This window comes from Sus scrofa, chromosome 11 (assembly GCF_054392235.1).
Source record: "Sus scrofa isolate SSC_HxYL_T2T_F1_AM1 chromosome 11, Sscrofa_HxYL_maternal_Yorkshire_Landrace_v2.0, whole genome shotgun sequence".
Classification (NCBI taxonomy): Eukaryota; Metazoa; Chordata; class Mammalia; order Artiodactyla; family Suidae; genus Sus; species Sus scrofa.
The window spans coordinates 59,723,516-59,750,697 of record NC_139393.1 but is presented as its reverse complement, the minus strand read 5'-3'; the positions used below and the strand labels follow the sequence as shown (position 1 = coordinate 59,750,697).

The following is a 27,182-nucleotide window of genomic DNA, read 5'->3' as shown; positions in this document are numbered from 1 at the left end:
AAAGGAATTAAAGGAATTGGAAATGTTAGTATTAAGAAGGTCTAAAATGGTAATAAAATATGGATAATCAGAGTTGACAGCATCTGGTTAAAGAGAGAATTATCCAAAATAAAAAACATTGTTGTGGCCATGTAGAACACTGAATTCTATTTTGAAAAACTCATAAAACATGCACACATTGATTTTTTTTTCATTTTATTTCTCCAAAGGGTAGAAAATTGGAACACTGACTCTGTCATTTCCTTTCCAGGAAAAACTGACACTTAATTCACCATGGTTCTCATCAATCAGTCTAATCCCCAAGGAAGAATTTCAGTCCCAGCTTTCTCAAGGTAAGAGAATGGATTAATATGTCCACATGTATTCTAGAATTGTGATTATTGGAAAACCTGTTTGACTCTTGATATGTTGACATAAACATGATTGGCCATATGAATGTGATGAGATATAGTGTGTTTTCATGGTGCTGTTTCATGTTTGAAGCCAAAGGATCACTGCAAAATACTAATGAGGTAGAAAAAAATCTTATTACCAGTTCGTATTAAGCATACTTAATATTTGTGGAAAAATAGATTGATTGCTCTGCTATATCATTGGTAAAGACTGAAAAATTACATTTATAAATGAATTAAGGAGGTGAGTGTTAATCCTATTCTAATACACTAACAAAGTTGATTTGAGAAAATCATCATTAGAGAATATTTTAAAAGTCAAATTGGTATCATTGGGTGCTGAAGGAAATGGAATGAATATAGCAGCATGGCTCAAATGTTAATATTAGAGTCAATGTCTCAGGCCTTTTTTGGTTGGTATGAATATAAAAATTCTTCAGGCAAGTCAAATTCTTCCTTGGAGTTAATTCAATGACTTTTGGCTGTGTAAACTCTTTAACAGTCCTGAGGTTCCATTTATGTGGTCTATCAATCTTAATTGTGATCTAAGGAGGTGTTTCAAAACTGAGAATTTGTGTTTAATGATAGGTAATTTGGATAAAGGTGTTGTTGTCTGTTGCTTCTTGGTTTGGGGGATTTTCACTAATGAAATTGTTTGGACTCTGATTTTCTGTTTTCTTCTTATAGTAGTAGTTTATGGAACTTTTTTTATTTTTTCTTTACATTGTAATGTGTTATTTTTATCAATGAAAAAATGGCTTTTATATGCAGACGAGGTGAGGGCTACCAAGATCCATCCCTACCCCTATTATATCACCATTTGTTCTTTACCCACTGAAACCATTATAATAGAATGTTTCATGAAATACCCCAAATCTCTTAAATATAAGTGATTTTTTTTTTTACTGGTGGGAGGGTGTTTCTTTATAGCCGTAACAAACAAATAGCGTATTATATAAATAATTCTGTAGATTACAAATGTTAATCTAGAAAATCAATAATAGAGCCATTTTGTACATCTTAGAAGATAATATTTACTATAACAATTATCTGGAAAAAATGCCTAAACACAATACTCTATAATTATTTTATCAGCACAACCACTTATATTTGTATCTAAACAGTACAATTATAAATAATTCAATAAATAATATATAGACTTCGTTAATTTTTTTCCAGTAACATTAGAATTTCAAGTTAGTTATAGCAATTTTACCTCTCTAATATGTGCCTAATAACTTACATGGAAAAGAAACATGTTAACATCCTATATTACAGACTTGGTGTAGGCTTGTTGAGGGATGACTAAACTGTAAAGCTTGATAAATGGGTGTTTTTCTTCTACTAGGTTCTAGATTCATCCAGGAATTTGAATGCAATCTGTATTTTTCAAAAAACAATTAAAATATATTCTACCAATATAGGAAAGAACACAGGTTAAAGAAGATAGGGGCTCTATGAAGCAGCTTGAAAGAACTCCAGTCACATTTTTAGCAGGTTAGGTCAAGACTAACTATGACTCTGGAAACTCTTTGATGGATGCCCAGATGAATGACAGTACTATCAAGCCTCTAATAGTCATCCATTCTTTTATCTATTTATGCATTTATTTAAGAAAAATTAGGTGGCAGTCAAATTCCTAAAATATGGCGACGAAAAGGCGTAATTCTTTCCCTCCCCTGCCCCCAGGTGGCAGTTTAACCCAATAATGACATTGTAGTGTGGTAAAAGTTATGAGAGATGAGTGAAGAGGACAATTGCTGACTAAAATGAGCGCATTTCTGATGGAGGCTCAGCTAAGCCAATTCTTGGGCTCCTTGATGACAGGAAAATAGAACTAATCCAAGCATACAGAGAGGTGGCAAGAAAAAGTATGACATTCCCAAGGAAAAGAAGAAATTAAAAGGCAGGAGTGTGAAGGAGCATGGCCATTCAGGAAACTAAAATTATTTGGACATGCTTTTAAGAGTAGGACACATAAGATTGAGCAGAATGCAGTACCTCCTTCCATGCTTCACTCTGCATACTTTAAGGTCAGCCATCAGCACTTTCTGCTCCTCTTACCTGATTATTTTACTTCAGTAGATTCATTGTCACCCCCTGCAACTACTTCCTCTTTGGAGCCACCGTTTGCCAATGTCCCAAAGTTTCCATGACTTTGTCACTTAGGATGCCTATTTAGGTTATCAGTTTGTTTCCTCTCAATGACAAAATGTGTCGAAATCTTAGAAAATGATGGTCTCAGGTAATTTTATTAAATCCTAATTCTAGAGCAATAAATCTCTTCTAGAAATGTCTATACCTCTCTGAAAATAATGATTCACTTATCCCTTTCAGACCCAAACCTGAAAGATCAACATTTTTTTTTTAAGGTACAAGAAAAATCAAAGTACTCTGTTCTGGTGTGTTCAGTGTTAGTTCCACATCCTAACTTTCCTTTTCTTCCTATTTTTAAAATTATTTAACTCCTTTAAATGAGTCTGAGAGGTGACTCACAGACTAGTCAAAATGATAATATGCTTACCATTATTATGTCTCATTTAATCTGCCAGAAAACCAGTGGATGGATAATAATATTTAATGATAAAGAAATTGACACTCTAAAAGGACAAGTGACTTTAATGATGCCCAGCTATTAAACTACAGAGGCAAAAATGAAACCCAGATCTCTTTGATGACAAAGGCAAATTTTTCTATTATTATTACGTCTTTACTTCTTTTCCAAAAACCTGCTGCAAAACATGTTTTGCAGACAGAAATGAAGATTCTTTCTTTATTTGACTAAATAATTTATTCATTATCATCCTAACAGTATCCATTTTACCCTCTTCTACTTTTGATCTAAAAGTGAGAAAAACAAGCTGGAAACTAATTTTAAACTCCTAGCAGAAAAGTTTTAAGAGCTATGATTCTGGCAAACTTAATGAATTTTTTTTTTTCTTTTTTGCAATCACTTACTTCAGCTGTGCTCTGCTAATCACCGGATTCCCTTTCTTTCATTGTGCACCAGATGTGTTCTCCCTGCCTCTGCACCTTTGAACCCACTATGGTTTCTTCTCAAGGAGTTGAGAAGAAACTGCATAGACTAGAGAGTGGTACCTCTTAACCTCTGGCTCCCAGTCTATCTGGCTATTGAGAAGCTGCGTAGGAGATCAGATGTAGAAGGAAGGGAATAAGGTCAATGTGTTTATTCTCCAGCTCACTCTTGACTGAAGGGCACAGCTGCTCTTTGAGTGGCCTCTTCACTTCTCTTTTGAGGTAACACTCCCTCCATCTCCCCTTCAGGTTTGAGGTAGTAACAGACTACTGCCATGTCCTGTCTTTTAAAAAAAAAACAAAAACAAAAAACAAAAACAAAAAAACAAAAGCAAAAAACAAAAACAAAAAAACAAAAAACAAAAAACAAAACCTGTGCACACACTTGTAAGTTGTCAGTTTATTAAAGTCTCCAGAATTTATGCTAAATTGTGTGTGTCATTTTTCTCTTAGGGACCTAACATAAAAATGACATGGCAGAAGATCTCACAACTTTCTGACTAGTTTCTTATGTTAAAGTCATCTCTCTTGCTCAGTAGAACTCCAAATTTTTAATCCTTAGACATGTTAGGTGGGGAAGGGAAACAGGTACTCGCTCTAGTGGTGTCATAATTTCTTCTTGGTTGTCTTTGTTTCCCTATTTAACATCCACTGGCTACTGCAGATGCTGGATGCATGCTGGCCTTCTGATGGTGCAAACGTGGGAAAGCGGAGATATAACCTGGGTGCGCCTCTAACAACCCACATCAACCCAACTAGCTGGTCACTCCAGACCTTCTCGCTGCTGGGATCATATAGCCCAACAGGTGTCTCAATCTCTAAAATGTTTAGCTGAGGCTCTCCCTATTACCCCCACCTTGCGAGATGTGCAGGGAGAAATGCTCAAACCCCAATTAAAGGCTTGTGAGCCATGATTCCTTCTCTTGCCTCAGGCTTTTGTATATGAAGCCTGGAAAAGCAAATCGACTCACTGCTAAGGAAGACTTTAATAAATTCCGAAAAGGGTGTTCCTCCCAGATGATGTTTAGGTTTTGGTTTATTTGTTTGTTAATTTGTTTTGCTGAGTGGGGGGATGTAGGATATTTAAGGCCATTTTTTCTTCGTATAGATTTTTCTTTCTATTTTTGATGCAATAGAAAAAGTCCCCTTTGTCATATGGTTATATCTACAAACAACAGTCTCTCAAAAAGTATTTGCTAGATGAAAGACATATATACTTCTTTCCAATAATAAGGAATGTAGAACTGATTCATGAGAGCCCACCGAGTATGGTGTGGTGATTAATCAATCACATAGCGAAGAACAAACTGTTATATGGCAACATCAGTAGATCAGTATGAGTGACAAGGGTTTGAGAGGTCACGCTTTACTTTACGACATATTTGAAATTTCTAATAATGAATTGTTCATAATTGTTATGATTTTAAACAAATGTGTATCTTATCAAATTGTGGCACTTAAATCCACATTAATGGCTCTCTTTCTACTTCACTTAGAACAAAATTCAAACTTGTTAACTCATCTGTCTCCTGCCTCAGTTGCTTTGTCACATAATGTTCTGACTATTCTAGTAATTCTTTAAGGTTCTTGAAAGAGCTAAGTTCTTTCTTCCTGAGATAATTTACCATGCTTAGAATTCTTTGCCTGTGAGGCTGTTACCTCCACTGCTTACCTGGCTGGCCCTTAGTCACCTATCAGAGCTCATAAAGTACCTATTTTAAAGTGGCTTTCCATGATTAAGATGTCCAAAATGCCTCCCACTACTCATATGATTCTCTCTTAGAGCATTTTGTTTTCTCTCTTCATAATCCTTATCTTTATTTTTAATACAACTTTGCCAGATCTCTCAATGCATTAAACCTCTCTATATCCCTACGATGCCTGGTGTGTAAAATGTGTTCAAAAAGTGCCTGATGTGGGAAGAAATCTAGTTTGCATAAATCTGAATGAATAAATCTAGCTCTTTAAATAAACAGTAGGATTGGATTGTGCCAGACTCAGAATTAGATCCCACTCTAAAGATTTTTTTTCACCCATCACACTCTAGTGAAATGCTCTTTTAAGTTCTGGCATTTTTAATGTTAGGAAAGTTTTATGCAAACACCATCATTGTCTCTAAAATATTTTGTATTTGATTAGACTCCAGTGTAGTTGTTAATAAAACTATCACAGCTGTTTCACAATGTCTTTATTAATCTCATTAATTATGAGTTAATTCACATCTTCAGGAAACAAACACAAATAAAAGAATTCCCAGCAGAATGTTCCATTGCAGTGTTAGCAAATACCAAAGAAATCAATCAAGACAGCAGTTTACTCAAAGCTTCATTTATAAAGGTATAATCAACCACATTTCTTAATCCCTCTGTCAGGAAGAATAAATGTTCAATTTGTTTTCTGACCACTTACTCAAGGACCAAACACCTGTACTGTGTAGATATAGCATTAATCATTCTACCATCCATCTACGTCTTCTCTCAGTGTCTTTGTTTATCTTGCCCTTATTATTCTCAGCTAACCTTCTCAAGACTTTTTCTATGGTTTATAAGAAAGTTTGCCATTGATGCAAACTATATATCCACACTGAAACACTGCACTGATGAGATCATATTCTTTTTCATTAAGGGTATGTTCAAGTTCAGTTTACTTAAATTAAAGGTTTACATAATTATAGGTCATTTGGTAATTCTTCTATGAGTAAAAGAAGGCATTTCCATATTTTAACATATTATGTCACACAGAAAATTCATTTTAATTTCTACTAGAGATAAAAACAGGAATTGAATAAAGAGAATTATGAGAAATTGAAATGAAGCCTCTGATCTTGAAATAGTAGAGAAAAAAAAAGCAGCTATACAAACAAGGACACAGAAACAAGCTATAAAAACGATCAGAAAAAATAATGAAATGTAGCATGTAAACAAAAAGAGAGAGCTCTGGGAGTTAATAGTGAAAAACAAAACATGTTGGTTGCACAGGGTGTGTGAGATAAGGGAGGAAGAAACAATATGAATGAAGTAGATGGAGAGATAATGTAGAAGATATGGAAAAAAAGAAATGTGGTGCAAAAATGGATCTGATCAGAAGAAAGAAGTAAAAATTGGTGAGGAGAAAAAGTAGAGAAAGAAAAAAACTGAAGGAAGCCTACAGGGAAACTAGGTATAAAGGGACACTAGGAAAAAAATGAAGAAACTATTTACCCAAAGAACAATGACATATCTTCATTAAATGTGACCCTTATAGTTTATACGCTGCAGGGGAAATAGCCAAGTCTCTGATTACTAGCGCAGTCGTGGAGCCATAATCCCAAGTTCCTAAAGGAGCCTCACAAGCAATACAATTAGTGAGACATCTGGTAGAGAGAATACGAGGCCAGCTATAATCAGTTAATGCCATTGTAGGGATGGAGCCCAGTGTTTCCAGGTCTTTTCTTTCACTAGTAAATGGGTGTGTCTGACATTTCATGCCTCCTATTCCAAATCTCCATTTCCCTTTTTCCTTGCAAATAAAAAAAAAAAATGATTTTGAGAGAACAGCAAGTGTCCAACACTAGTAATTATTTTCTCAGCCTCTTTCTCAGCCAGGAATGTGAATCAATTGTGAACAATGAGAGTCAATCAGCTGTAGTACATTTTGGGATTGTGACAAGGCTTTTGCTTTCCTCACAAAGGATGGTCCATGTGGCTAGCTTCTTCTCTGTATTCCTCTTCCTTACATAATTAAAACGTGCTGTTTGGGTCCATTAGAATCAATATTGCTGAGTAGCTGAATCAACATCAACAGACTCTTAATGCTGAAATTTTTTGTGAGAAAAATGAACTCTCTTTTTGGATAAGCTACAAGTAGTCAATTATTCCATCAACCGAAGCCAATCATACTCTAAACAACATAGTGGAAATCTACAGTGACATGTAAATTATTTTAAGTGGAACTCATGTTTTTAATACTATTTTTGACAAATACTTCTGCAAGACAGATCCGTCACCAACAAAACTGTGACCCCGTGTTGATTCATTTTGGCAAGTGAACCAAAGTTTCCCTTTCTAAATGAGTGTTTTACCCTCAAAGTAGCTGTTTGTAAAGAACTCATTTTTTTCTAAAGAATTCTATTTGAGTATTTTTGTTCTTATTCAGTATAGATTTCCTTGTATAATTAATATTTTTCATATTCTGTTATTTTAACTGCTCTGTGTCCTCTTTGAAATTGGAATTCAGTTCTTTTCAGTTTTTATTTTAATCAAAATGTGAGTTCCCAAAAGAAGGGTTCCCAAATGTTCCCCAAGTCCAGAGACAGTAGAGGGCACAGGACCAGGAGGACAGCAGGGCTATATGGGGAAGAGGCAACGTGCAGTCATCATTGATAAAATCAAAACCCGCAATTTGCAGGCTACCCTGTAGGAAAATAAGGCCTTTCATCAAACAGCATTGATGAAACATTATTAAAATAGAATATTGAATAAGTGCCAAATAAAGCATACAGATTTTTTTTTTAGAATAGCAAAAAGGATATAAAGAATAGAATGTCATCACAATAAAGAAGGATATGATGAAATCATAGGTTGGGGCACATTGGGAAGAATCTGTAGACCATGCATGGTACACAACAGATATAGTTTGGAATAGATGTAAAATTGATCTCTAATTCCACTGACCTAGGAAATTTCAAAGCACTTATCAATAAGAAATTAAAAATTGTGGCTCTAACTATAGTTATATTATAATGTAGGTATTTATGATTTGGTTAGGTATATTATAAAACATATACAGTTCTTATTCTTTACTAGGAATTTAGTACTTATTAACATAATATCTTTCATGTATCCTGTGTTGAAGAACCCATGCCCCAAATTTCAAATATAGGTTCATGAATTGGCCAAACTTACCTTAAGTTTACAGAGATACTGGAATGTAGAGTAGAGAGATATAGGAAGTGTTGACAAAATGCTGCCTCCATACAATTTATGTCTTTTGTGTGTTGCACTAATGGAGTAATTGATTAAATTAATTATGGTGAGATATATATGCATATTTATATATAATTTGATGATATATGATGATATTTTATGTATATATACATACATATGCATATAATTACTGTTGGTAATAAATAAACCTTTTTTTCTTTATTTCTATACACCATTCTAAAATGATCTCTTAAATTGCCTGTTACCCATTCTGGATTTTAGTTGTTGTTATTGTTGCATTTAATTTATGAAGAATTCTTTGGCTTTATTTTGTAACTTTCCAGAACATCTTACAACGTGTAATTTTGTAGAACCTGTACATTTGTGAGTAGTTTCCTCAACAAAGATAAATTCTTCTTTCCTTACTGAGTATCAGCTGGGTTGTTTTAGTTACACTTTGATGTCAGATAACATGGTGAGTTAAGTGTTACTCAACAAAACTTATTTTTTGTATTTTCACAAGAATAATGACATATTTAATGGAAAAATCTCTTTCCTATGCCTGTTCTAAACTGATAAATGCAGAAACTGTTTCCATGCTTTTGCAGTTGTCAGTTTGCTTTCCTGCTTGTCCACAAAGCAACATTATAGCTAAAAGCCAGAATGCACATTATCTGTTTTCTTATGCTTGCCCAGTTACAAAAACAACAAATCTACTGTCTCTCATGGAACTTATGCATACTCAGAAAACAATCTAGAGGTATATTTTCTCTAGTTCACATAAATTCCCATATACATAATATCCAGAATTAAATGAAGCTATTTGGAAGAACAATTCATTCTATTTAGCGGGCTTATCCTGTATCTATTTCTTCTCAGCCCTAAGGCCTCTCTTTTAAAGTCTTCTCTGTGATGCTGAGGTTGATTTTGCACTGCATTGCCTGATGCCTTTGTTTATGAGTCTGACAATTGGAGACACTTGTGGGTGATTAGAATTCATGGGAAGAGAAGAAACTTCCTGTCTCGGTCAGCATCACACCAGCTGTAGAGCAGTGCTTCCAGCTTCTTTTATCACTGCTAGCAACAGCTATGGCAAGGCTCTCAGAAGTCCTTACATCAGTCAGCCACATTTTTCAGTTGTTCTGAGTATCTGATCTTAGGTCTAAGCACCAACGGTGCTATGGTATTCTTAGAAATTTGAGCACTGGCTGTGTGATATTTTCCTCAGACTTCTCATAGCATGATGATGGGTTCCTATGGCCTGTTTTTACAGTGTGGTGTCCCACCCTTTCTTTTTTGTTTTCTCAGCCTAGAAGTGGTAATAGCTTCCTGCAGTGAATAATACTGAGGTTATATCAAGATTGCCTTGGCATTCCCGTTGTGGCTCAGCAGTAACAAACCCAACTAGTGTCCTTGAGGATTGAGGTTCAATCCCTGGCCCTGTTCAGTGGGTTAAGGATCTGGCATTGCCATGTAGGCTGTCAGGTGTAGCGCTGATTTAAACCCTAGCCTGGGAACTTCTATATTTCGCACATGCAGCCCTAAAAAGCAAAAAAAAAAAAAAAGAAAGAAAAGAAAACAGTTGGCCAGAGCAGTGAGATCTCAAGTAAGATTTATTGACCAGCAGAGTGGTCAGGAGCACTGAGCAAGAGAAACTCAGAGCTCCCTGCTGTTAAGAGAGGATCAGGTTTTATAGGCAGGGGGTCATATGCTGAGTTCTGTAAGTCCAGGATGGAGGTTGAGATCATGCTGTAAAAATTTAACTTTCTTCTTGGGGCTGTCTTTGTCCCTGGAAAGTTAACCCCTTCATGGGCTTGGTTGTTTTGCCTGGGGAGGTCAAACAGTGGAGGCTGCAGGTCTGGGTCTGAGTGGGTCAATGAGTCATGCAGACTAAAAAAGTCATTCTTTTTTAGGCCTTCATTTTAGTTTCCACCGAAGAACTGTAAGATACAGGTATAATGTGATGATTTGATATATGTATACATTGTGAAAGAACTCCCCCCATCAAGTTTATTGACACATCAGTGTGGTTTGAAAAGTCTTCATTGGACCCTGAGTTCTAAAGTATTTGATGGAGGCCATAGGCTTTATCCTTCACGCTTTAGGATACTAAGGGATCTGAGATAGCTGCCACCTCTGCTCATTAGGCTCCATTATCCTGGCGTTACCCATGCAATAGACCAGCGTGATCTTTTGGATCTAGACACACTATCATATGGTAGAGAGTAGAGGGCTGATACAGCCCTGAGGCAGGACTAAAGATCTATGAGGTTGCTGAAGCAGGGGGATACAGATGTTTTGCTAGCACTTGCAAACCGGTCTGCAATGGGGATCTGCAAACTAGATGCACCTACCAAACCCACCATAGTGCTCTTTTTTAAGTGTTATTGGAATACTTCCATCCTTACCTCTGTAATATCTGTAGCTGATTTTGTGTTATACTAACTGAGCTGAGTGGTTGTGTTAGAGACCAAATGGCCTATAAATCCTAAATATTTACTCTGCGCCCTTTCCCGGAAAAAAACAGCCGGCCCCTTGTTAGTTTCCTAAGGCTTCCATCACAAAATACCACAAATCTGGTGAATTAAACAACGGAAATTTATCATCTCACAATTCCAGTGGCTGGGAGTCTGAGAACAACAGGTCTCTCTCCTAGCTTCTGGTAGTTCTTTGGTTTGTGGAGCATAACTCCAGTTTTCTTGTGTTGATTCTCCTGTGTGCATGCCTTTGTGCAAATTTCTCATTTTTATAAGAATCCCAAACATACTGGAGTAGGAGCCCACTCTACTTCATTATGACTTAATCTTAATTATATCTGCCAAACTCTATCTCCAAATATAGTCACGTTCAGACTTATGCAGGGCAAGGACTTCATATGAATTTGGGTGAGGGGTCAGTTCATCCCATTATATACCTGGTACAGAAAAATCGTATACTCAATCCATAATGGCATGCTGTGTTCCCAAAGCCATATATTGACTTGTTTCTAAGATTCACCACAATTGGAAAAGCAGCTGCAACTTATGTCATTTCCTGTTCAAATTCACACTAATCCACAATCATTCCTCAAGATCCATTCACCTACAGCAAAGTCAAAAGAGCAATTTATTTTTTCCTTTTTTCTTTTTAAGGGTACACCTGCAGCATATGGAAATTCCCAGGCTAGAGGTTGAATCAGGGCTGCAGCTGCCGGCCTACGTCACAGCCATGCTGGCGCTGAACCACATCTGCAACCTACACAGCAGCTTGCGGCAACGCCAGATCGGTTACCCCACTGAGCAAGGCCGGGAGTTGAACCTGCATCCTCGTGGATACTGTGTTGGGTTTGTAACCCACTGAGCACAATGGGAACTCCCAAAGGAGCAGTTTAAACTATCCTTGCTTATTAATGCCAGCACTAACTCCTGCAATCCCCATTGAGAGGCAGCATTGCTTTATCTTTGCTACACTAGTAAGGAGACACAAGTTTAGGGACTTCTATAAATTTTTTTTCTACCATAATAAGTCACCACACAAGTAGGATAACCAAATGTAGGTATTTTCTGTCTCCTCATTCTTAGTCGGTGTATGTCTTTAGATCTGAAATGAGTCTCTTATAAGCAGCATGTATATGGGTCTTGTTTTTGTTTAGTTTTTTTTTTTTATCCCTCAGTCACCCTACATCTTTTGACTTCCAGCACTTAATCTATTAACATTGAAAGTAATTATTGATAGGTATGCACTTATTACCATTTCAGTAATTTTTTTCAGATTGTTTTTGTAATTCTTTTTTGTTCCTTTCTTATTTTGCTCTCCTCTCTTGTGATTTGATGACTGTCTTTAATGTTATATTCCTTTCCCTACATGTGTTTATCTATTACAGATTTTGTGCTTGTGGTTACCATGAGGTTTATACATAGTAACCTATACACACACACACACACACACACACACACATATATACACACACACACATATATATAAAAATATATGTACATGTGGTTACCATGAGGTTTATACATAGTAACATATATATATATATACACACACACACATATATACACATATATATGTATATAAAAACATATATACATGGGGTTATTTCAAACTAATGATCTCTTAAATTCAAATGCATTCTATTAACTGTATTTTACTCCCCACCCCTTGATGGTGTTTTTGACATCACTCTTTTTTTTTTCTTTTTGTCTTTTTACTATTTCTTGGGCCGCTCCTGCGGCATATGGAGGTTCCCAGGCTAGGGGTCGAATCGGAGCTGTAGCCGCCCACCGGCCTACTCCAGAGCCACAGCAACACGTGATCTGAGCCGCCTCTGCAACCTACACCACAGCTCACGGCAACACTGGATCCTTAACCCACTGAGCAAGGGCAGGGATCGAACCCGCAACCTCATGGTTCCTAGTCGGATTCGTTAACCACTGCGCCACAACGGAAACTCCTGACATCACATTTTACACCTTTTTGTTTTCTACATCCCTTAACTATTTATCATAGATATGGATGATTTTATTTTGTCTTTTAACCTTCCTACTAGATTTCTAAGTAGTTCACTTACCACTTTTGCCAATGAGATTTTTCCTTTCATGGTATTATATTTCTAGTCACGTTCTTTTCTTTTCCATTTAGAGAGTCTTTTAATCTTTCTTTCTTCCTTCCTTCCTTTCTTCCTTTCTTTTTTCTTTCTAGGCCCGCCCCCACGGCATATGGAGGTTCCCAGTCTAGGGGTCCAGTTGGAGCTGTAGCTGCCAGCCTCACCACAGCCACAGCAACATGGGATCTGAGCCATGTCTGTGACCTACACCACAACTCATGGCAACACTGACCGGATCCTTAACCCACTGAGCGAGGTCAGGGATCAAACCCACATCCTCAAAGATACCAGTCAGGTTCGTTAACCGCTGAGCCACAACAGGAACTCCTTAATGTTTCTGTTACAGCTGGTTTAATGTTGCTGGACTCTTTTAGCTTTTGCTTGTATGTAAAATTCTTTACCTCTTTTTCAAATCTGAATGATTGCTGCAGAAAGTATTTGGGTTGTATTTTGTGTTCTTTCATCACTTTAATCATGCCATTTAATTAATATTTTTGAAGAGACGCTGATATACCCTTCAAATTGCCTGGAAACCTAGTGAAAGGCTATGACTGTCCATTGTGATGATTCAGATAAGGTTTCTTTCCATCAAACCTATGTTACACAAGTCAAGCAATGCTTTAATAGACTGCTAATCTACTTCAACCTTGGAATCGTGGGATTACTTAGCATCTACCAAAGATCCATGACAATCAAAACATCCTTACTTAGTATTTGTTTCCAGTGCCCTTTTTAGGTTTTGAGCACCCCTTCTCCTTGACCATATAAATGTTTCCTTAAGCATGGTCCATTCTGGGATCCTTTATCCTCAGTGGAAAAAGAAAGTCCATTTCAATGGTGTCAGTTCTACCCTTTTCCCCAGCTTGCACAGGAGAGCTGCCATCATGCATTTCAGTGATGCTGCCTTTTCCTGTTCAATCATGTGTTATCAGTGCCTTAGGGAGGGAGGTGTCCTTTTAGTCCTCTTTTGCTATGTAATTGGGGAGCAGATGGCACATGATACATCTCTTCCTACATTCCTAATTTCCTAAGCTTTTGGGTTTTTTCCCTCTGTGTTATGTTAGAGAATTTCTGATATTTCAGCTTCACTGAATGTTGGCAACCATGAAGCCCAGATTTCAGTCAACAAAGCAAACAAATTATTAGAGCAGATTTAACATATTAAACCCAGAGTTTCTGAGAAGTGTGCCAAATCAACAAATTTGGCCCCATCCAATGATGCATTTTGTACTCTTTCAAAATACATCCTTAGAGTTTATTCCCACTCATATTCTGCATGCTGCCATAATATACATTTGCAAAAGCTAAACCTTTTTGTTCTAGTAACACCATTTCTGCATTCATTATTTCCTTAGTTGTCAGAATGGTAACAGCTTCTAACGGGTATTAATCCTTGGGTTATTTCATCATTTCCCTTTTGCTTGGAAACATCATCTGTTTCACCAATTTATTATTTGAAATTCCCTCTCTTTGACATACCTGTTGTTTTGTTTCCTGGCAGGGCACAGACTAATTGAGTAATAGATGAACATATCCAGATTGAACAAATTGAAATGAAAATAATTTGGAATATGCTAAAATAGCCTTGGTCCTAGCTATGTTTACTTCTAGAATTTCCTTTTTTGATAAGCAAATTAATTCAATAACAAAGGTTTAACAGTGAAAATGAAAATTAGTTTCATATCGTTCAACTTATCACAATTCTGATTGAAAAGGTATATTTTCCACTATTAAATCAAATATTAAACACTTTTACATTCTCATGTTCTGCTTATTTATATTTCTTTGCAATTTCTAATCATTACTTCTGTTCTGCCCTTCGGGTTTGAATAGATGACACATACATAAATTATAGGTACCTCTTGAATATTTCAGAATAGCTATTGTCTAAAACCTTAATCCTCTTTCTTTCTTAGCTCTCAATATTTTATATCACTTCAGTGGAAACATTTCAGCTTACTGATATTAAAAAATCAGATCCACTTAGCTGAAAATAATTTTGTATTATATAATGCTAGACTTTCTGACCACAATTCCTTCTATTTGTCTACCTCTTGAGGAGTATTTATTCAATTATCTTGTTTTAGGGTGACAAAAATGTTTTGGAGCTAGATAGTGTGATATTTTGCACAATATTGTGAATGTACTATCAGGAGCTCAGCTTAGCTGGAGAAAGCTGAGATGCCAGGTGTCAGAGTTAGCAATAGAAGGATAGGTGAAATATTTTCCTTTCTCTAGATTATACTTCAGTATAGTTGAAGATGTATACTAGACAAAAATCTCATGAGTAAATTCTGAAAAAAAAAGGTCATTAGTTTAAAAATGATCTTTATAAATCACAGATATGAATATGATACTTTTCTTCATAAAATCTTTCAATGTCTTCCCATTGGCCTTGGGGGAAAAAATCATAATTTCCTTGAGTGGTTAAAAGCGCCCTCATGTCCAAGTCTTGGCTCTGCTCCAGTCTCACCACTTTCTAGTCTTTGTCTTGAACTTTGTGCTCCAGCCCAGAACATCAGCCAGTTCTTGCAGTGCAAGATACTCTCTCCTCTGGGCCTGCTCTGGCAAGCTCACCCCTCTTCTTTGCTTGGTTGGCATTGTGCCATCCATCAGTTCTCCGTTCAGTATCAGTTAATTGCATAGATTCTCTTTACTTCCTTGAACAGATTAATTGAAATTAGGTTCTCAAGGACGTAGCTTTCACTACTGTTAGTTATAAGTTTAGTGTCTATTTTCTCAAGCAAAGGGTAAGCCCTATGACAAAATGATACATGTTTTACCTGACAACAACATGGACTGTGGTTGCAACGTATGTTGAGTACATAGCAAAGGGCCTGGAGCATTTCAGGCCAGAAACATACTTACTGCATAAATGAACATTTATTTATTAGAATGGTTGTGGCCACAGTTTGGGATAATAGGAGATAAAATTTATTAGATAATTGAGGACAGAGGAGCTAAATTTGCTTAAAAGGACAAAGGTGTTTTTCATGGGAAAGTGGCATTTAACTTGGAACAAGAGAGATAAGGAAAAAAATGCCAGAAGTGTTGGCCTTTCCCCTGAAACAGGTACGTTATAGATAAGAAAAACAGTGAAGAGAGAATAAAAATATAGTCTTGCTTTTGAGGACTGATGGATGTTTGCAGAAACAGGTATATCTAACCTTCCATCTATTGTTGTCTTATGCTTTATAGATTTTCTAAACAATTTCTTTCTTTCTTTTTTTTTTTTTTTTGTCTTTTGCCTTTTCTAGGGCCACGCCCGTGGCATATAGAGGTTCCCAGGTTAGGGGTCCAATAGGAGCTATAGCCACTGGCCTACGCCAGAGCCACAGCAACATGGGATCCAAGCCACATCTGCAACCCACACCACAGCTCACGGCAACGCCAGATCCCCAACCCCCAACTGAGCAAGTCCAGAGATCGAACCCGCAACCTCATGGTTCCTTAGTTAGGTTCGTTAACCACTGCGCCACGACAGGAACTCCCTAAACAATTTCGTACATTATATTTCTCTGATTTTTTTCAAAAAATTTTTTTTGAAATCTAAGGTATTAAATTTTATTTGTGGTTATTCTTATATATACAAGGTATATGTGTTACCTTTTATTTAATCAATAGAATAAGCCAGCTTTCTGATTGGTTCCAATAGAGTACAGAGTTAGCAGTTCTGCTTGCTGCTGTTCCTTGTTAAGAACAAGGTCATTATTGGCATTGGGTTGGGTAATTCATCTCTGCTGTGACGAACTTTGCTGGGACCTAGAAGACAATTTTTATCCTTAGCCTCTGGGTACTATTTGCCTTTCATTCTTTTCGGTACTGATAACCTCTAAACTCATATATTTGCAGACAATCCCAGTTTACCCAGACCCCAGAATGAGGGGAAGTATTGCCGTCTCCCACTTGAGTACCATTTAACTTTTTCTTTTTTTTTTTTGTTTTTTTTTGTTTTTTTTTTTGTTTTTTGGGCCACACCCCCGGCATGTGGAAGTACCCAGACCAGGGGCCTAAACGAAACTGCAGCTGCCGGCATACTCCACAGCTACAGCAATGGCAGATCTAAGCCACGTCTGTGACCTACACTAGAGCTCACGGCAAGGCCAGATCCTTAACCCACTGAGCAGGGGCAGGGATTGAACCTGCATCCTCATGGATGCTCATCGGGTTTGTTACCACTGAGCCATGACAGGAACTTCCCCATTTGACTTTCAAAGTAGGGAGGTAAATTCAAATAGATGGTTTGATGTAATTTTATACTAATATATCCATTTAGCTGAACACTTTTATTGTACCCCTGTGGATACCAAAATTTGTAAACGTTCAAGTTCCTTATACAAAATGGTGTAGTAGAATTGCACCTCTATGCCTGCCCTCCTATACCTCACAACTCCTCCCCCCACTAGGGATGCAGAAACTGTGAATAAGGAGGGCCTACTGTGTAGCTATGTATTTTTTGATATGTATGTTTAAAACAGTGTTTGAAAAATACTATCAATACTTATCTGAGCAGTTGACTTACTAAGAATGCTTGCATTATTAGCACATGTATTTCTAAAGCGGTGTACCTATTCTTTACAAACAGCATTATTCTATCTACATTTATTTGCAAGCTAATTTAATAGAAAATTAGTCAATCAGGAGTTCCATTGTGTCTCAACAGTAACGAACCCGTCAAATAACCATGAGGATGCAGGTTCAATCCCTGGCCTCGTTCAGTGAGTTAAGGATCCCAGGGTTGCCGTGCGCTGCGGTGCAGTTCACAGACATGGCTTGGATTCCCAGTTGCTGTGGCTGTGGTGTAGGCTGGCAGCTGTAGAAAATTAGTCAATCATAGCCTTTTCCAAATGAGAATAATTTTAGTGCTTATCTAACTAATTTTAACAATGGTAAAATTTTAAATAAGCATTTCTCTGATGCCATGTTAAATCCATCCTGAGCATTTTTGGAAATAGTTTATATTTGTATGTATGTTGCATAAAGTATGTAAATTCATGGCAGTGTTGCAAATATTCTCTCCCTATATATTTTAGGTTTATTTTTTATATGCTAATAGTATTTAAACTAGTTCCTATATTTCCTTTTGAGAACTCTCTTATATCTCCATCATTTTTCTTTCTTCTACATTAAAACTACATTTTATGTTCCATTGTATTTTATAAAACTGTTTCATCTCGGCATTTTCTTTTTTTTGCTTTCTTCTCAGATTTCACCTTTAGGCCTTTTTGAGCAATAGAGTTTATCTTGCCAATCGATAACTTAAGGTTTTCATAAAAAGCACTCTCTTCTCACCCATGAGCTCACTGCTCTGGTATCATAAAAACAGCAATTGAAAAAAAAATCCATTTTTCGAGATAATATGGCATTAAAATCTTTTCCTAGATCATTCTTTCTTTTTCAAAGTCATGACCATAAATTTTAGTCAGTACTCTCAAACTACTTTAAAAAGTTTGACACTTAGAAGAAAAGGTTTACAAAGCCCAAAATTAGTATAAATATGTACCCGATGGACATTTTACTGTTTTATTTTTCTTAGAAAATAGTAACATTATATAAGTGCATCAATATGTATCTATTATATTTAATTTTATATGATATATATTTCTTAATGTAGGATATATTGGGAACATGCATAAAGTATCACCCTTAGTTTCAGTGTCTTAATAATATTTAAAGATATTTTCTTTCCAAAAAAGTGTCATAGAGCTTCCCGCAAATATAGAATCAAGGAATCCAAAATGACTAGATCTTCAGTAATTTTGCTACATCAAGGGAGAAGAATCATCTATCTATTTGGTTCTCATTCAAAATCTTGGAGTTGCTTAGCTGTCGTGAAACATGTTTTCTATAATATTTTCTTAGTCTCTTTGCTTCTATTTTCTATGCTGAAAACTCCATCTTGTCCTGCTCTACTTTACCCCATCTTCCTGCTTGAGAAACAGTCTCAGTGCTGGCAAATGACTTCAGCTTAAGAACAAAGACCTAAGACATAAGTTATTCATACGGTCAGCTGAAGGAGGACATAATGCCTTGGTCTAGGCGTGCTGGACCTGTGCAGATTGGCATGCCATTTGCACAGCATGATATGTCTTCTTAAGAATAAGAGAAAGAGGAACCTCATGGCCCCAAGTGGTGTATGAGGGGTTGTTAGCAGAATATGCATTAGCAAAGAGAACCAAGGTGTAAATTTAGGCACATGGATTGCTGCAGAAGTGATGATTCTCTAGATGCTATGCATAGATAGCTGATGCCAAGCTTCCTCAAATGCTAATGATTGTTAAATGCCTAAATGTCAGAGTAAAAGCTTAACCATCTACAGGCTGTGTGACTTTTAAAATAATTAAAAAAAAAAACCAAACCTGTATCCTGGACCTACAACCCCCTCCTCACTTGCCATAATCCTCTAGAGCACAACAAAAGCAGTGTGGTTTCTTGAGGCAGGGCTCTTGGTCCCTGAGACCTTGAGTCTCCCAGTTCTCACCTTTACTTAAGATAAATGTCTCTCTGTCTTGTTTTATGTTAATTTTTTCCTTAAGTTTCACAGCACCCATTCGTTCTTCAGCCCTAAACTGCTGAGCTGGTCTGAGCTGGCACTTAGCTGTCAAGATTTTCCTTATCTGATATTATCCCCACCTTACAATGGTTGTAGGGGAGGAAAAATATTTCCCTTCAACTGTTTTGAGTTCCCAGCTGAGACTCCTGTATTAAAAGACAGGTTAACAAAAGAAAAACAAACACAAATTTATTAACATGCGTACCTCATGTACACACGGTAGTTACCTAGGAAAAAAATGAGCAACTTTAGGAGATGGCCTAGAATCAGACTTAAATATCATCTCAATAGGGAAAGGGATGCGGGGTTGTAGGCCTCTTAGAGGAGAGTAAATGATTCTTACGAAAGTTGACTGGACACTTAGAAGAATAGATAGGAATTATGATAATTTATTTTAAATTAAGTCCCGTTGGGAGTGATGTCTACTGCTGGTCTCCTCTCCTATGATGGGTCAGTCTTCTCTGAGTGATGAAACTCCTGGGGAGCAAATTTTTGACATGAAGTTCCTTTTGGAAGATCTGTCTTTAGGCAATTAGGAGTATTTAGAGAAATTCTCTCCTTGCATTTGCTGTTTTTCAAGTGCCTGCAGATCAAAATCATCAGTATATGAAGGTGGCATATTTTGTGATGGCGTGTCTTGAACTACAAACATATTTTATGATGGCATATTCTGCTATTTTTCACAGTAATATGGAAAGTACGAAATACAGGAAAGGGTTTAAAATTCAGATTTAGCAAAGAATTTTTGCTATATAATGATTTTTTTTTCATTATAAGTGGTTTACAGTGTTCTGTCGATTTTCTACTGTACTGCATGGTGACCCAGTTACACATACATGTATACATTCTTTTTTCTCACATTATCATGCTCCATCATAAGTGACTAGACATAGTTCCCAGTGCTACACAGCAGGATCTCCTTGCTTATCCATTCAGATTTAGCAAAGAATTAACTAACTTCCTAGCATATGTAAGTGTAATCATTATTTAGTAATATAAAATTCATTGACCAAACTTAGAAAAATAATTATAATTTATATTTAAAATAATACTTCTACTAATTTTTAAATTAATGATTCTTATAAAATGCATCAATCTTATAGAATAGAATTTACATTTTTTGTACTTGAATTTAAACATAGGGAAAAGACTATTTAGCATTTAGTTATGCATAATAAAAATATTATTTACATACAACCCAAGTGAGTAAGCCTTAGGTATTTTTACTTTTGTTCTTTTGTCATGGTGAAATAATCATTGTTTTGAAAGACCACAAACCAAATGCAAAACAATTAACTGTTCTGACCAAAGGCATTCGCAGACCAACTTCATTCTTTCTGCCTCTTGAATAAGGTTTACCAAGATACTTAACTGTTTGAACTGCCTCCAAGAAGCTATATGGTTCTCCTGGAGGGCTTTTGCCTTAGCCACAGCAACCTAATAAACCTAACTCCGATGGACTATAGATCTATTCTTGGTGATCTTTGATTTGTGGATTTCAGTAGACCAATCAGTGATAAGAACCCAGGTACTGGAGTACTGCATATTTTCAAATACTGTCCTCATTCACCCTGTACCATGAAAGAAATAGACTTCTTTCCTCCTACTTTTAAGCTACTAGGTAAGTTTCTCTTTGTAACAGTAGCTTAGTTTAGCCTAATTGTGTGTGTATGTGTGTGTGTGTGTGTATGTGTAATCCACAGATAGCGAACCCATTACTCCACATTATTTCTTAACAACAAAAAAAATGTGTTTCAAAATCTTTTTAATTCCTGATACTTGGGGGGATATCCAAAGAAAAAGATGCAAAAATAACAATCAAAGTAACCCCTAAAATATATATGTAGAAGAGAAGGAAAATTCTCTCCTGTGTAATAGGTACGAAGTAGTGGAAAACATTTAAAAAAGAATGGAAATTATTTTAATGTTATATATATATAATTATTAAAAATTATTTTTTCCTCAGCATATGTTACACAATCAGTTCTTAGTAGAGTTTAAAATGTTTGCTTTCTCATGTGATGCCATTCATTAAGACCCTCCGTATTTTGACAATTAGGTTTTACAAAGCATCATTTTTAATGTTTCAGATTATATTTTACATGGAGTCATCATAGTGTACTATCCAGTTCCCCCACTGTAGTTTTTGATTGCTTTTGATTTGTTATTGTATTTAAACATATGATAAATTTTGCATACAGATTATCTCAAGATAGTCTTAGGAAGTAAAATTGTTAAATACACACATTAAAGCTATTGTTACATATCCCAAACTGCTTTTTAAAGTTGTTGCATCAATTTGTATCCAAAATTATGTATCATTGTGCCTATTTTTCCATATTCTAGACTTTCATTGACTTTTTGATATTTAAAAATGATAATAGAAGAGCTAAAGACAGTTATCTTTTTTTTTTTTTTTTTTTAATTTGTGGGTCACGGTGGCCAGTGTCATTCTGTTTCCTGTGTTGTGCACTGGACCCCTGACAAAGGATTATTTTGGAGCACTGCATCTGTTGTTTTATTTTATTTACTTATTTTTTGTCTTTTTGCTATTTCTTGGGCCGCTCCTGCGGCATATGGAGGTTCCCAGGCTAGGGGTCCAGTCGGAGCTGCAGCCACCGGCCTACGCCAGAGCCACAGCAACACGGGATCCGAGCCGCGTCTGCAACCTACACCACAGCTCACGGCAACGCCAGATCGCCAACCCACCGAGCAAGGGCAGGGACCGAACCCGCAACCTCATGGTTCCTAGTCAGATTCGTCAACCACTGCGCCACACCGGGAACTCCAAGACAGTTATCTTTTGGTTCACTTATGCTTACCATAAACTTGGCAGGTAATAAGAGCTAAATAAATATGTGAATTAATAAAAGAAATTCCACTTTTATTTCTTTTTTCATTAATGTCATTCTTAATATTTTTTTTTCTTTAATTTGTATCAGTCATTGGCATTTAATTTTTTTAAATATTCATTCTTGGAGTTCCCTGGTGGCCTAATGGTTAAGGACTTGGTGTTGTCACTACTGTGGCTTGGATTCCTGATGTGGCTTGTGTTACTTCTATGGCTCAGGTTCAAACCCTGGTTTGGAATCTTCTGCATGCTGTTGGTGTGGCCTAAATAAATAAATAAATAAATAAATAATTTTTGTGTTTACCCATTTACATTGTAAAACAAAAACTATCAGGAAAAAAAAATAACTTCTGAATTTTTTTCTTGTCAGGGAAGAGAACATATACTAGTGAAAAAAATTCACTGTGTAATTTGCCAGAGGAGAAATTAAGGGGCTTCTAGGTACAGAAAAGAAGGGGGTATGACTCATTAGAATTAAAGAAAAAGATCTAAATATGTCAGCAAGAGTCCATAGAGCTGCACACCATTGGTTAAAATGAATCCCATTGCCTTTTGTTCACAGTGTGTCTGCAGTAAGGTCAAGAAATGGTATTGTACAGATCTCACAATTGACATGGTTCTTCCTCAGTTTCGGCAGCTTAGAACTAGCCGTGATAAAATACAGCATCCAGTTTGTAATCCCCTAAATTAGTGATAATATAAGTGGAGACTTTATATAATATATTTGAGACTTGGTGTTCTAACATTGACTTGAAATACCTATGTAATAATTACTTAAATCTGTTTCTTAAACTCGAAATTGAAATTTTTGAAAAATTGTGGGTGTGTATGTGTGTGTTCTAGTTTATCAGTTCACAAAGCTATCAGTATTTTTCTGTGATTTAAGGGTACTTCCTAGGAGATAAAATTCTTACACACCATATTTTAAAAGGGATCAACATTGCAGAATTTAATCCCCCAATTATTTTACATATCAGAATGGAGGTCACTGGTGCACGCGCGCGCGCACACACACACACACACACACTCTCACTCTCTCTTTTTTTGAATTGCAGCAAGGTTGAAATAGGGATTGAGAATACCAGATCTGATCTCTGGAAGAATATATTCATAACTGCTCAGAATAGTACTTACATATAATAATTGTTCATTCTCTTCTTGTTTTTATAATTATTCTATTTCAAAATTGGCGCGTGTATAGATCTTCACGTTTTCAAGTTCAGTTCCTTTAAGTGTTCCAGTTCATTGAAATTTCTTGGATTCTAATAAGGTTTATTGTCCTTATTGACATATATTGTTGATAGACATTTATATATTTTTGTGACTTCTTGATAGATTATTTAGAAGTTTAATAAGAGTATATTATAGTTGTTAGCCTGCTGTCAATATACCTGGAGTTAACTGTTATTTATTTTCCAATTACAAAGTTACAAACTTAAGTGCAGAAAATCTGAGAAATCCAAAGAAGCTAAAGCAAAAATTAAATAAATAGCTTACATCATTATTACTGGAAAGTGACCCTTAGAATCTTTAGTCACCTTTTTCAATACATTCTTACAGATATAATTTACACAATGAATTGTATAATTATTATTTTTAACATATTGTTTTTTTCCCTCACTCAGCTTTGTACTAAACTTCTCTTTTATTATGATAAAGAGCTTAGGCTTCTGATAAATATTATACGCTTTGATTTCTCACAATATTGAGACCACAGTGGGCTTTTTGGATGAATCAGTAAATAATTAAAGGACCTCATATTCCTGCTGGCTCCTGTCTGTCCAGTCCTCCAATCTTCTTTACCCTGTTTAAATTTTCCTAACCTTTACTCAACTTCTGACAATTTATTTACCATAGTTGCTGTTTATAGTATACCACTATTAGTTAGATTGTAAACTCTGCAAGAGCAACACTATGTCACTTTGTCATTGATTTTCATGACTACCTGAAACAGTGCTTGATACATAGTAGGCATTCAGTAAATGTTTGTGGGGTAACCAAGTGAATGACTCATTTCAAAGAATAGAAACCACATTTCAGTGGCTTAAGCAAGAAACCCTAAATCTATGGAGATAGATGCATATCTAAGAAAAGACGAGGGATAAAGAAGCTTCTGCGGGCATGGGGGAAGGGTGCAGAAAATACACATCTGCTTCAAAGTGAGGAGAGTCTGCGTGACAGTAGCTATAACTGCTGTTGCCACGAAGCTGCAAGTGTTAATTTCTACCCTAGTCCTGGCATTGCTGTCTAGAGATTGAGAGTTCTTTGAGAGATTTCTACCTTGTGTTAACTCAATACCATTAACTGAAATCTGGTTATACAAGTGAGATGAAGATGTACAAATCTGGTCTCTCGGTTTTCAAATTGACAGGTACCACAATGAATTACCCTTAAGAATACAGAGAATTCAGATTTCATTACTCTGAAGAAAAAAAAAAAAGTCACATTAAAAATATACTAAATATTGAGAAAACCACAATGAAAAGGAAATTCAAATGTTCATTATAACATATCTATTTATCACTGGCATGTTAACTTAATAACATTTGAAAGTTTTTTCAATATTAATTTTAATAGACTTAATTCTAAAATCAGAATGTGCTGTTTTTCAAGAAATCTAAATGTATCTATTTATCTCAAACATAAGATATTATAGTTTATTCCATGATCTATATTTCAATGTAGTGATTTATGAATATTTATTGATTATTTTTTGTTCTAATATTTTAATCTCTAAGACAGACGTTCAAGTTGTCGCATATATAGTCAGTTAAATTAAATTTAACCATTTATTGACTCTGTTTTGCAGATGTGGTATATAACTTTATTACATCATTAGTTTTTGACCTTTAACTTCTAATGAAGGTATTCTTGGTGTCCAGGACAGTATAATATGAAAAATCAGATTAAATATATATATATGTATATGTGTGTGTCTTTTTGATGTGCGAAGTTTCTTCTTCCTTAGGATATTGTAGCTTTTGCCTTTGGGGTTTTTAATCTCTCTTTTTATCATATTATTTTTCATTTATGATCAAATTCTGCTCAAATGTCATAAACTGAGAATTCTCTGACTCTCCAATTTATATAAATCTACTTCTTCCAGATGTATGTATATGTGTATACACATTACATACATACATACATTTGGGAAAAATATATATGAAACTACAAATAATAAAATACATTATAGTTTGTATGAAAGGGTTTATTGGTGGGGATACTTCTAAAAATAAGCAGGACTGCTTTTTATACAGCAGCATTTTAATATTATTTCCTTTGAAAAGGGATCAGAAAAAAGACACTGAATGTATTCTGACAGCCACTTGCACTCTAAAAATCACTTGCATTATCTTATTTTGTAACCAAAATGGATATTTATGAAAATTTAATGCAGATAATGAAGCATAGCATTACACTCTATCAATGAGGACACCAATCATGTGTAAAAAAATGAAATGAAAGGACTGTAATTTAATGGACTACACAAAAATAACAGTCTTATCCTTGCACTTAGCCTGGTTTCCCATGGAAACAAGAATAATAAAACTACCTAGTGCACTCACACTCTAGGTAGCAAATAAAAGTTAAATAATAATTATTATTATTAGGCTATCAGTCAGACTGTCAGTCTCTGTAATGTTAATAACTTTGGCCTTAGCAGCCAGTTTCAGCAGAGTTTACAATTATCTGGGTCTCGGTGCTAAGTAAGAATAGAAAACATCAAGAAAATGAAAACAAATCACTGACATGTACAAAGAATGAGCAGCAAAAGGGTGGTAGGAACTTAGCATTTATTCTTCATTTTATTTAATGTAAAGATGCCAAATTTTGAAACCAATTTTATGCATGCTTCCCTTTTTTGCAGATTATGTTGACCTTTTTAAACATGTATATTGAAGAGAAATTTAATAAAATATATTACCCGTCTAACATACTTGCTTCCCATATGAAAATATGCCCAGTAAATTCATTGTAACTGCCTGCATAATAAGTTCTTCAGTCCTTCTACTAAAGGTCCTTTTACCATCTTGCCTGACTAGAGATTCTTATTAAATCATCTATGAACATGATTTTTCCAATTTATTGTTTCCTTGGCCTTCATCAGAACCATTGCCTGTCACTAATTTTCATTAAAGTCCATTCCATCAAATAATACCTATCAACATCCTTACTGTGAAGAATCTCATTTGTTATCACTTTTCAGTGTCATCAGTTTATTTGAATACTACTTTGTATTTGCCTTCTCAAGCTCTTTCTTATCTCTTCATAGTATGTAACAATTAGCATAAAGAAAAATCTGAAATTACAGCTTGGAAGTTTTTCATTTTCACCATTCTCCATGCTTTTAATACAATTATTTTATCACCTAACATTTAAACCAACAAATTACATTTTCATGACAACAAAACCAAGACCTTCCAAAATTTGTTAATTCAGAAAGCTATGTTTTTCTTATCAAAGAAAACATGTATTTATGGGCTGTGTGTCTATTAAATTTTTTGCTTTCCAATTTCTGAAAGGTAATTATTTTAACCTTAGACACTATTGTTTCAATTCTTATTAAAATAGACAAATTATTGTTCTAAAACTGAAATGTTCTGGAATATATGTCTCCATCCTGTAACAAATTTATATTCATACAGTCACTATTTTTGAAGTAATAGGTGATATATTTTGTATATTTCTATTTTTTGAAAGAGCAACTTAGAGCATTCTGCAAGAGTTGAGTCTTTGGAGTTTGGTGTTTGATTCACTTTGTCATCTTAGAGCCTTTGTCTTTGTCTCATTCCCCCTCCACTGCCTCTTCTCATGATACTCATTGTTCATTCTTTACCTCTCAGATTAAATGCTTCCA

General features: G+C 35.5%; 1 protein-coding gene across 4 annotated transcripts in view; it reads left to right on the top strand.

Moving 5' to 3' along the window:
• The window catches only part of LOC110255835 (uncharacterized), a 1,104,139-nt gene that overhangs the window by 698,541 nt on the left and 378,416 nt on the right, over nt 1–27,182 (top strand). For 2 of the 4 annotated variants that reach the window (XR_014819674.1, XR_014819681.1), the window contains exon 5: nt 251–332. Coding sequence is in view for 1 of the 4 variants with exons in the window: in XM_084982073.1 (XP_084838199.1) it covers nt 251–260 (10 nt within the window). In the remaining 3 variants the exon portion in view is untranslated. Of the gene's footprint in view, nt 1–250; nt 3,800–27,182 lie in introns of those variants that run through there. The other 2 variants (XR_014819678.1, XM_084982073.1) reach the window with 1 other exon arrangement.